This window comes from Schistocerca nitens, chromosome 4 (assembly GCF_023898315.1).
Source record: "Schistocerca nitens isolate TAMUIC-IGC-003100 chromosome 4, iqSchNite1.1, whole genome shotgun sequence".
NCBI classification, from domain to species: domain Eukaryota; kingdom Metazoa; phylum Arthropoda; class Insecta; order Orthoptera; family Acrididae; genus Schistocerca; species Schistocerca nitens.
Genome location: NC_064617.1, coordinates 788,870,720 through 788,883,870, shown reverse-complemented (window position 1 = coordinate 788,883,870; position 13,151 = coordinate 788,870,720). Strand labels below are relative to the sequence as shown.

Here is a 13,151-nt window from a genome sequence, read left to right as displayed (position 1 = left end):
GGTTCCTAAATCTCTGTCTTACCATTAGATAATCTATCTGACACATGTCAGTATCTCCAGGCTTCTTCCATGTATACAGCCTTGTTTTATGATTCTTGAACCAAGTGTTAGCTATGATTAAGTTGTGCTCTGTGCAAAATTCTACCAGGCGGCTTCCTCTTTCATTTCTTAGCCCCAATCCATATTCACCTACTACGTTTCCTTCTCTCCCTTTTCCTACTACTGAATTCCTGTCACCCATGACTATTAAATTTTCGTCACCCTTCACTATCTGAATAATTTCTTTTATTTCATCATACATTTCTTCAATTTCTTCGTCATCTGCAGAGCTAGTTGGCATATAAACTTGTACTACTGTAGTAGGTGTGGGCTTCGTATCTATCTTGGCCACAATAATGCATTCACTATGCTGTTTGTAGTAGCTTACCCACATTCCTATTTTCCTATACATTATTAAACCTACTCCTGCATTACCCCTATTTGATTTTGTGTTTATAACCCTGTAGTCACCTGACCAGGAGTCTTGTTCCTCCTGCCACCGAACTTCACTAATTCCCACTATATCTAACTTTAACCTATCCATTTCCCTTTTTAAATTTCCTAACCTACCTGCCCGATTAAGGGATCTGACATTCCACGCTCCGATCCGTAGAACACCAGTTGTCTTTCTCCTGATAATGACGTCCTCTTGAGTAGTCCCTGCCCAGAGATCCGAATGGGGGACTATTTTACCTCCGGAATATTTTACCCAAGAGGACGCCATCATCATTTAACCATACAGTAAAGCTGCATGCCCTCGGGAAAAATTACAGCCGTAGTTTCCCCTTGCTTTCAGCCGTTCGCAGTACCAGCACAACAAGGCCGTTTTGGTTAGTGTTAAAAGTCCAGATCAGTCAATCATTCAGACTGTTGCCCTTGCAACTACTGAAAAGGCTGCTGCCCCTCTTCAGGAACCACATGTTTGTCTGGCCAGCTGTGAGAATTATTCGAAATGTGTTGTAAATGAGATATTCATTGATGGATTACATTATTACGAAAAGGATAGTTGCTATTCACCATATAGCAGACACTGAGTCGCAAATAGGTACAACAAAGAGACTATCAAACAAAGTTTTTGGTCAAACACGCCTTCATCAGAATCGTACAAGATACACCAGACATTTGTGCAAACATAACTGACACACACATGACAACAGTGGCTGGCTGCCAAGGCCAGGAGTCTGTCCTTGGCAGCTAGAGATTGTGCTCCTGTGTGTGTGAGTAGCATTTGTGCGAGTGTTTGTGTGTATGTTGTCTAATTCTGATGAAGGCATGTTTGGCTGAAAGCTTTGTTTGACAGTCTTGTTGTTGTGCCTATCTCTGCTGTTTAGTGAGTAACAACTATCCTGTTCATAATATTGTCATTATTCCATCCTGAATTTTCCATTCTTTCATATTTAACAATCAAGGCCTTTCCAAGGAATTACTACATGCCAAGGAAACAGATACTGGTGCTTCATCTTAGCTTGTCAAGGAAATGTCCTCTTAGAAAAAGTTATCACATATAGGTGCGATGTGAAATCTTATGTCCCACCACCTATGAGATGTTTTTGATGCCTGTGTTTTGGACATGTCATCCCACTGCACGACAGACCCAAAATTTGGGAACTGTGGAAGATCACTTCGCGGAGATCATCCTTTGTGTGAAATTGTGTGGAACACCATCCCCCACATTCATCAGTTCTAGTATTTAAAAAAGAAAAGATATTACAGGAATATAAAACCACAAACTACCAGTCATACGCTGCCAAGGAAAAAATATGAAGATGTGCATCCACTCGACATGATGACAAAAACCAAATCAGCAAGCTGCTACCAAACCAAGACCATGCAGTGAAAACAAAAAATTATGTGCAAGAGAAGTTGCCACACCTTGTGACTACATTTCATGACTGTTTTAAACTTCCACCAGGAGCCTCTCAGTGGATATACAATATCCCTACAACAGCACAAGAGAGAAACACACAGTCCACAGCTTCTTCCTCCCAAAATATAACTGATGTACAGTCAAATATTAGTCAGTGATAAAAAGAGATTAAGACATCAAGCAAAAGGAATGTTCTGTGATCTTCTTACCCTGATGTACAACCTGAAAAATTAAGTGAAAGAAAACAGCAAAAAGAGGAAAAGAAGGAAAAAGACAAGAAAAGAACAAAGCAAAGAACTAATTTGTCAGTTGTGGTGGAACTTTAACTTTTCTTGACAGCAGAAGAATATATGGAAACTATGCCAACCACACATCTACATCTACATGCGCAATTACTCTGCTATTTAAAATAAAGTGCCTGGCAGACGGTTCAATGAACCACCTCCAAGCTTTCTCTCTACCATTCCACTCTCGAATGGGGCATGGGAAAAAGAGCACTTAAATTGTTCTGTGTGAGCTCTGATATCTCTTATTTTATCGTGATGGTCATTTCTCCCTATGTAGGTGAGTGCCAACAGAATGTTTTCATAATCGGAGGAGAAAACTGGTGACTGAAATTTCATGAGAATATCCCTTCACAACAAAAAACACCTTTGTTTTAATGATTGCCACTCAAATTCAGGTATCATGTCTGTGACATTATCTCCTCTATGTCACGATAATACAAAATGATCTGCCCTTCTTCGAACTTTTTCGATGTCATCCATCAGTCCCACCTGATGCGGATCCCACACTGCACAGCAGTACTCCAGAATAGGGTGGACAAACATGGTGTAATCAGTCTCTTTAGGAGACCTGTTGTACCTTTTAAGTGTTCTGCCAATGAATTTCAGTGTTTGGTTTGCTCTACCCATAACACTATCTATGTGATTGTTGCAATGTAGAATATTTGTAATTGTAATCCCTAAGTATTTAGTTGAATTTACAGCCTTCAGGTTTTTGTGACTTATTGCGTAATCGAAATAACACCATCATCTGCAAGCAATCCTAAGAGGCCTACTCAGATTGTCTCCTATGTCATCAGTGTAGATCAGGAACAATAGAGGGTCTATAACACTTCCTTGAGGAAGGCATTGGACCAATCTGTAGATCAGCATATACCTTCATCTTCGCCGACCACACTGACACCTTTTCTGTGATTTTACAATGGAATTGTAGTGGTTGCTAGTGCCTTTTTCATACTCATAGAGGATATAGTGTTTGGGCTTTGCCTTTACAAAGGTCTGCTTGTGTCTGTGTATGTGCGGATGGATATGTGTGTGTGTGTGCGAGTGTATACCTGTCCTTTTTCCCCCTAAGGTAAGTCTTTCCGCTCCCGGGATTGGAGTGACTCCTTACCGTCTCCCTTAAAACCCACATCCTTTTGTCTTTCCCTCTCCTTCTCTCCTTCCCTCTTTCCTGATGAAGCAACCGTGGGTTGCGAAAGCTTGAATTTTGTTTGTGTGTTTGTGCTTGTTTGTGTGTCTACCAACATACCAATGCTTTCGTTTGGTAAGGACATCATATTTGTTTCCCACAAGTATATGGGCAGCAAGATAATGACTAGTAGATGGTAACTAGAAGGGAAGTTAATCTCATTTCTTAACCTTTGCCTAAAAAATTCAAGAGTTAACACATTTCAGCTCTCCTTGTGGGTCATATTCTGCAAATGATCTGACAATCTGCAATGGTGAACTCGCACACTTATGATCCAATGGAATGTTGACAACAACCTTTGCAATAATAATTACAATTACCCAGTTATTGTATTGGTCCCAAATCTTCACCACACCAATTGTATACCATGTTAATCTTTGTGAAAAGGCATTTGGAATTCTTTCATTGCTAAAGGGCTGATCACAGTAAATACAGAGAAGAGGAGTGACAGAAGTATTACAAGAAGCAACAGAAATTATAATCCATGCTGCAAACACTACAGTATCATTCCCCTTAGGTCATTGTAGATGGACACTTGCTTCATGGTTTTGGAAAGAGATGACAGGTGCTATCAAAGAATGGCAAAGGCCTCTACAATGACATAGGCACCTCTCCTGTACTGGAAATTTAATTTTATTCGAAAAATAAGGGCAAAAGCACAACACTCAGAGAAACAAAGGAGAATGTTGAGAAAGAAGTATTTCTTCTATGGCAGCAGAGTACTGGACTTCAACGCACTAATAAAAGCAGGGAATTCTAGATGAAGGGGAAATTAACACAAGTTCCTCTGACATTACTGAACATTTAGCTATACAGGGTGTTACAAAAAGGTACGGGCAAACTTTCAGGAAACATTCCTCATACACAAATAAATAAAAGATGTTATGCGGACATGTGTCCGGAAACGCTTAATTTCCATGTTAGAGCTCATTTTAGTTTCGTCAGTATGTACTGTACTTCCTCGATTCACCGCCCGTTGGCCCAATTGAAGGAAGGTAATGTTGACTTCGGTGCTTGTGTTGACATGCGACTCATTGCTCTACAGTACTAGCATCAAGCACATCAGTACGTAGCATCAACAGGTTAGTGTTCATCACGAACGTGGTTTTGCAGTCAGTGCAATGTTTACAAATGTGGAGTTGGCAGATGCCCATTTGATGTATGGATTAGCACGGGGCAATAGCCGTGGCGCGGTACATTTGTATCGAGACAGATTTCCAGAACGAAGGTGTCCCGACAGGAAGACGTTCGAAGCAATTGATCGGCGTCTTAGGGAGCACGGAACATTCCAGCCTATGACTCCCGACTGGGGAAGACCTAGAACGATGAGGACACCTGCAATGGATGAGGCAATTCTTTGTGCAGTTGACGATAACCCTAATGTCAGCGTCAGAGAAGTTGCTGCTGTACAAGTTAATGTTAACCACTTCACTGTATGGAGAGTGCTACTGGAGAACCAGTTGTTTTTGTACCATGTACAGCATGTGCAGGCACTATCAGCAGCTGATTGGCCTCCACGGGTACACTTCTGTGAATGGTTCATCCAACAATGTGTCAATCCTCATTTCAGTGCAAATGTTCTCTTTACGGGTGAGGCTTCATTCCAACCTGATCAAATTGTAAATTCTCACAATCAACATGTGTGGGCTGACGAGAATCCGCACGCAATTGTGCAATCATGTCGTCAACACAGATTTTCTGTGAACGTTTTGGCAGGCATTGTTGGTGATGTCTTGATTGGGCCCCATGTTCTTCCACCTACGCTCAGTGGAGCACTTTATCATGATTTCATACAGGATACTCTACCTGTGCTCCTAGAACATGTGCCTTTACAAGTACGACACAACATGTGGTTCATGCACGATGGAGCTCCTGCACATTTCAGTCGAAGTGTTCGTACGCTTCTCAACAACAGATTCGGTGACCGATGGATTGGTAGAGGCGGACCAATTCCATGGCCTCCACGCTCTCCTGACCTTAACCCTCTTGACTTTTATTTTTGGGGGCATGTGAAAGCTCTTGTCTACGCAACCCCGGTACCAAATGTAGAGACTCTTCGTGCTCGTATTGTGGACGGCTGTGATACAATACGCCATTCTCCAGGGCTGCATCAGCGCATCAGGGATTCCATGCGACGGAGGGTGGATGCATGTATCCCCGCTAACGGAGGACATTTTGAACATTTCCTGTAACAAAGTGTTTGAAGTCACGCTAGTACGTTCTGTTGCTGTGTGTTTCCATTCCATGATTAATGTGATTTGAGGAGAAGTAATAAAATGAGCTCTAACATGGAAAGTAAGCATTTCCGGACACATGTCCACATAAGATATTTTCTTTCTTTGTGTGTGAGGAATGTTTCCTGAAAGTTTGGCCGTACCTTTTTGTAACACCCTGTATATTACATAGAAATGTCTGCATCTAACCACCTTTGAACAGGATGACCAGCAGCAGTACAACTGTATTACCTCCCACGAGAACTTCAACTTCTTCCAGTTACAGTCCCCGTCGCAAAAGTCTCTATTCATTGTTCCCAACGAGTAGTAAGGATGCACCTAAGACACGACACCAAAGACAATATAATTACCAATTTTTATCACACTGCGTTTCATACAGTCATCCAAGAGAATCCACCTCCTTTACACAGTTGACTCTAAAGATAATGAATGAGTCTGCTGTGCATACATACACAGCTGGAATCAAGAACAAGTTTCTCTACCAAAAGAGTGCAGTATAAATACTGCAGGGTTAATATCCATACTTAGAGCACTAAAAAATTTTAACAACTTTCCTCAAAGAAGTGCATTGCAGATAATAAAGAAGTGCTATCCAAAATATCCATTGGTTCTATCTCTTAATATAAGATACCAACTAAATATACAGTAAAATCCAGTTTTTTGGTTCCTGCATTTTTGTGCACTTCTGTCACTTGTTGAAAAATTCAGAAGGTGTGGCTTGGGGGTGTTTTCCTCCCTACCCCGCTGTCGCCCCTAAAGTATTTCGTGACAGCCAGCACAAATGCATAAAAAAGTATTTAAAAAATTATCATTCGTTCAAGCACTTTTTTTGAGCTTTTTAAGAACCAGGAGGTCCTGACATTTTTATGTTTTTGAAAGCTCTTGGTTTCTTCGATTTGCCAATCGCAAACAACGGTCACTTACAGTCACCACTTGCATGTTCCACTTGTCAGCCTATACTCTGCTAGTTTTATGCCTGTGACTTTCATGTTTTGGGGCAAAGTTTTTTTTCAGGAAGCATTTTATAGTTTAGTCCAATCTCATCAATGTTGTACAATTAATCGACATAAACTTTTTAAAAGTTTTTGAACAAACTCACTGACTTCATAATAATAATAATAATAATAACTAAAAGAAAAATATAGACAAAGGCTAACAAAAATACTGAAAACAGAATTGACAGCAAGAAACAAGACAAAAGCTATAAATACTTATGCTATACCAATATTGACTTACTCATTTGGAGTAGTGAAATGGAGTAACACAGACCTAGAAGCACTCAATACACTTACACAATCACAATGCCACAAATATAGAATACATCACATACATTCAGCAACAGAAAGATTCTTATTAAGCAGAAAGGAAGGGGATTTATTGACATAAGAAACCTACATTATGGACAGGTAGACAATTTAAGAAAATTCTTTATAGAACAAGCAGAAACTAGCAAAATACACAAAGCAATCACTCATATAAATACATTGGCTACACCATTGCAATTTCATAACCACTTCTACAACCCTTTAGATTACATAATATCAACAGATACGAAGAAAGTAAATTGGAAAAAGAAAACACTACATGGCAAGCACCCATATCATCTAACACAGCCACACATCGATCAAAATGCATCCAACACATGGCTAAGAAAAGGCAATATATACAGTGAGACGGAAGGACTCATGATTGCAGTACAGGATCAAACAATAAACACCAGATATTACAGCAAGCACATTATTAAAGATCCCAATACCACAACAGATAAATGCAGACTTTGCAAACAACAAATAGAAACAGTAGATCACATCACAAGCGGATGTACAATACTAGCAAATACAGAATACCCCAGAAGACATGACAATGTAGCAAAAATAATACATCAACAACTTGCCATACAACATAAACTAATAAAACAACACGTTCCCACATACAAGTATGCACCACAAAATGTACTGGAGAATGATGAATACAAATTATACTGGAACAGAACCATTATAACAGATAAAACAACACCACATAACAAACCTGACTTCATACTCACCAGTAAAAAGAAGAAATTAACACAACTAATCGAAATATCCATACCCAATACAACAAATATACAGAAGAAAACAGGAGAAAAAATTGAAAAATACATCCAACTGGCTGAGAAAGTCAAGGACATGTGGCATCAGGATAAAGTTGACATCATACCAATTATACTATTAACTACAGGAGTCATACCACACAATATCCACCAGTACATCAATGCAATACAGCTACATCCAAACTTATATATACAACTACAGAAATCCGTAATTATTGATACATGTTCAATTACCCGAAAGTTCCTAAATGCAATATAACATATACCGTACAGTTAAAAAGGAAGTCGCGCTTGATCAAGGTCCGCGTCACTTTCCATTTTTGACCAGACATAACGTCTGAGAAAAGAAAGAAATAATAATAATAATAATAATAATAAGCAGCAGCAGCAGCAGAAATCTTTTCACCAGAAATAGCAACTTGTGTAATGCTCACTGGTGAAGCCAACCTTTACTTCAACGCAATTTGTCTTTTCTGTCGTGGGTGATTGAGATTCTGCTGTAGTAGGAGAAGCAGATACCATACTGAAATTCATTAGAAAATGTAACTCCTCCATGAAAGAAGTGACTTACATGCTATTATGACAGGGGCAGGGGGGAGGAGAAGATCCAATGAAGAATGGGGTATTTCGTTCTGGGATCATTTTGTCAGTGCAAGGGTATTGCAGAGATTCTCAAGAGTGGTAAATGCTACAAGAGCCTCCACTGGACGGACTTACCCCACCAACCTAGTTCAAAAGCAGATTCCCCAGGTCATATCCTGGTACTGCTGATCCCGCCAAATACATCTTGGTAGTACACCAGTTCTCACTCAGTATTATCCTGGTGTTGAGTGTATTAATCAACTATCTTAACAACACAATGACTTGCTAAAATGATACCCTGAAATGAGGTCCATTCTGTATAAGATTTTGTCCACCACACCTAAAATAGCACCAACCTCCCTACAGTATGGCTCCTACCCTATGACTGCCCCCCACTGCAAGACTTGTGCTATGGACCCTCCTACCACCACCCATACCATTCCTGTAACTGGTAAAACATACACTATCAAAGGGAGTGTCACCTGTTAAACAACATGTCATATACCAGCTGTTATGTAAACAATGTTAAGTCTTTTACACCATCATGACTTCCATCAAGTTATCAGTTTGGATGAATGACCGTAGGCAGGGGTTGCATACTGGCAACACGAAATATCCTGTTGCAGAGCATGTTCCACAGCATGACAGTCATGCCCTCAATGCCTGTTTCTCCACATGCGCCATTTGGGTTCTTCCCCCAGACACCAGTTTCTCAGAACTCCTCAGGCGGGAACTGGCACTACAACATATCCTTGGTTCTTGCTACCCACTTGGTCTTAATTTACATTAATTTCTTCTGTCTGAGCAGGTCTTCACAATAACTACTCCTTTCTTCACTCCATTGTAGTTTTCTACATGTTTAATTTTCTGACCTCTCTGTTATTTGCTGTCGCCCTCCCACCTCTTATCACATGCGATGCACTTAGCTTTTCTGGTGTAGTCCCCCAACAATCAGTCTTTCCTTCTCATCCCATCTGGTATGTCTCCCCTGACTGGGGTTCTGGGTGACTTTTCTGAACTCTGCCCCTTTTCCTAAACATCTCCATACCTTTTCCTTCATCCCTCTTCCTTCCTGTTTAACCCTTCTGCCAGAAGCAGGGGTCACTGGCTCCGAAATCTTGTAGACGTAACACCTTTTTTCATATGTGTGTTCTCCTGCTGTCACTGAGTAGATTTTTTTTATCCATACAGTTACATTATATTGCTAAAAATTGATTGTTTTTTTTTTTTTTTTGTTATAAGAGCGGTGTTGTGCGTCATGGAGAAGTTCACTATTTGAATTTCAAGAAAGTATTTTCCAGGAAGAGTTGGACAACATATTACTTGTAAGCGTAGGCTTCCATGGCCATAGTGACTATCAATAAAATTCTTCTGGATATTTGGTCGCATTGTCATGTGAAAAATTTGGGACGTATCTGCCACAGTTGCAAATGGCCTTTTTAGGGCGTTTTTGCTAACCACCTCCCACGTACATCTCATGAAATGGCAACGATGACGAAGGTGAAGAAATTACAGATAATACAGAGGTTTACTGACAGTCATTCTTCTCACATACTGAGTCTGCATAAAAAGTACCGTGGACCTTGCCGTTGGTGGGGAGGCTTGCGTGCCTCAGCGGTACAGATAGCCAGGGATAGACATAGGTGCAACCACAATGGAGGGGTATCTGTTGAGAGGCCAGACAAACATGTGGTTCCTGAAGAGGGGCAGCAGCCTTTTCAGTAGTTGCAGGGGCAACAGTCTGGATGACTGACTGATCTGGCCTTGTAACACTAACCAAAACGGCCTTGCTGTGCTGGTACTGCAAATGGCTGAAAGCAAGGGGAAATTACAGTCGTAATTTTTCCCGAGGACATGCAGCTTTACTGTATGGTTAAATGATGGCGTCCTATTGGGTAAAATATTCCGGAGGTAAAATAGTCCCCCATTCGGATCTTCGGGCGGGGACTACTCGAGGATGTCGTTATCAGGAGAAAGAAAACTGGCGTTCTACAGATCGGAGCGTGGACTGTCATATCCCTTAATTGGGCAGGTAGGTTGAAAAATTTAAAAAGGGAAATGGATAGGCTAAAGTTGGATATAGTGGGAATTAGTGAAGTTCGGTGGCAGGAGGAACAAGACTTCTGGTCAGGTGAATACAGGGTTAGAAATACAAAATCAAATAGGGGTGATGCAGGAGTAGGCTTAATAATGAATAAAAAAATAGGAATGCGGGTAAGTTGCTGCAAACAGCATAGTGAACGCATTATTAATCATAGCTAACACTTGGCTCAAGAATCATGAAAGAAGGTTGTATACATGGAAGAGGCCTGGAGGTATTAGAAGATTTCAGATAGATTATATAATGGTAAAACAGAGATTTAGGAACCAGGTTTTAAATTGTAAGACATTTCCAGGAGCAGATGTGGACTCTGACCACAATCTATTGGTCATGAACTGCAGATCAAAACTTACAAAACTGCAAAAAGGTGGGAATTTAAGGAGATGGGACCTGGGTAAAATGACAAAACCAGAGGTTGTAGAGAGAAAATTAGGGAACGACTGACAAGAATGGGGGCAAGAAATATAGTAGTAGAAGAATGGGTAGCTTTGAGAGATGAAGTAGTGAAGGCAGGCATGAAGTGCTGAATTGAGGCATTCGGTTAAGTGCACGCATGGAACATATGCAAGTGGTATTAATAAGATGGCAGTGCACACCATTATCATGGAAGATTTGGTGATGCAAAAGAGTTTCGCTAAACTCGATACGTAGGTCATGACGTATAACCAAAAGCAGAGGCAAGTGTATGCTTGTGACAATCTTCTGCAACCCATTGAAGAAGACTCCAGCCTTTCCGACAACATAATCATGGGAGACAAAACTTGGATTTTCGAATATGATCTGGAAACAAAGTGACGAGTTTTGCACGCAGCATACTGCAGCAGCCTGTTGTCCAAAACGGCTTGAATGAGCAAATGCAGAGTGAAAGCGATTCATTTTCTTCAACACTAATGGGGCTGGGCCACTACGAATCTGTACCTGAGGGGCAGACAATGAATGGTGCTTTTTGCACACAAGTGCTAAGAGGACTGAAGAGAAGGGTCAGCCGGGTGAGAACAGCCATCGTTGGGAACTGTGAATTGCATCACGACAATGCACCCAGTCACACCTACTCCAAGGTCAAAGATTGTCTGAAGATAAATGGCATTGTGACAATTTCCCAAACTCCTTGCAGTCCCAACGTAGTACCAGCAGAGTATATCCTATTCCCAAAAGCGAAATCCTCCCTCAAATGGTACTCTTAAGTGCCCTCAAACACGTACCTTAAGGACCTTCTGGAATCCGCACCTTCTGGAATCTGCCTACAAGGGAGACTTCGAATAATGGGAAAAGCTGTTGGCAAAAGTGTGTCAATGATCAAGGGCTGTAGTTTGAAGAACTTTTAGGCCTTGTAGCAATATATCACATCTATTTTTCTGAAACTCTGTATAAAAAGCATGTACAAATGTGTAAATGTGTTGTATTGTTAAATAACAATTGAAGTTGAAGAGCCTTTTCCATAGGTGTCTGTTTCACAAAGAAGCAATTTAGACACCTTTACCTTCAGAAATATTGTCAACTTCTAATTGCCTGAACACTCTTCAACAGTTGTATACTGTTTCAGAACTGAGCCCATGTGCAGTTTGTAGAATACCTTTTTTATGGTACATACTACATATTCCTTTTGCAAGTTACACAATACTCTGTTTCTGTGCATCACAATGTGTTTCGCTCTCGCTCTCTCGCTCTCTCTCTCTCTCTCTCTCTCTCTCTCTCTCTCTCTCTCTCTCTGTGTGTGTGTGTGTGTGTGTGTGTGTGTGTGTGTGTGTGTGTGCGCATTCACTATTGAACAACCCCAATAAACTGTGTAATGAAAGTTTGTTTTCTATAGTTAGGCACATCTGTTTCAGGGATAATCAGGATGATTTTGCAGATTTTGCTAGTGCATTTACTGGTACTCCTAGCAGTCAGCCTCAGACTGTGTTGCAGCAAAGTGCTCAGATACAACTATCACTCTCAAATAAATCTGCAGTGTCTCCCATAACAAACAACGCTGCGGTGATTATGGGTAAGTTGTTGTTTTTACTTGGTAAAAATATTTAACTCCAGCTCTAGTGTGTAGTGTAGGACGAAAAGGCTGGGAAGGGCACCAGTTGTCCACATATGACCATAACATGAGATTGTGAGGGCAGTGGCATCTTCACACAGCATTCTGATACTTATTTAGAAGGCTATGAATGTACATGCTGTCGTTATTCTTTTGGGAACTAGAAATGTAATAGTGCTACAGCCTAAGTCCTTTAGAATTTCAAGAGGAATGGGCAAAATCTTGAACAATTTGTTTGATAATATACAGAAGGTTCTGGTTGAGAATTAAGAATAAAGATTACAACTCGCCAAAAGGCAGAAGTGCTGCATCATTGATTGGTACACAAGCAAAAGGTACAGAGCTTTGCTAACTTTCGGAATGGTTTTCCTTTTTCAAGCTTGTAGGAAAACACACACACACACACACACACACACACACACACACATTATTGGAAAGGAGTGGGGAGATAGCGAGTTACCTTAGGTTTAGGCCAGGGAGGTTACGGGAGCAAAGGATTTGCTGTAAGAATAGTTCCCATTTGTGCAGCTCAGAAAAGCTGGTGATGGTAAGGAGGATCCAGATATCATGGGTTGAGAAGCAGCCATTGAAATCTCTCATATTGTGCTCTGCTGCATGTTGTGCCACTAGGTGGTCCACCTTGTTTTTTAGCAGCAGTTTGGCAGTGGCCATTCAATCTAGTTTACAGCTGGTTGGTCATCATACCAGTGACAAATGCTGTGCAGCAGTTGCAACAG

General features: G+C 40.8%; 1 protein-coding gene across 2 annotated transcripts in view; it reads left to right on the top strand.

The window, feature by feature from the left end:
• Positions 1-13,151, top strand: part of LOC126253169 (clathrin interactor 1) — a 194,017-nt gene that overhangs the window by 87,723 nt on the left and 93,143 nt on the right. For both annotated transcript variants that reach the window (XM_049954327.1, XM_049954326.1), the window contains exon 9: positions 12,218-12,375. In XM_049954327.1, coding sequence (XP_049810284.1) covers positions 12,218-12,375 — 158 coding nt within the window. The remainder of the gene's footprint in view (positions 1-12,217; positions 12,376-13,151) is intronic.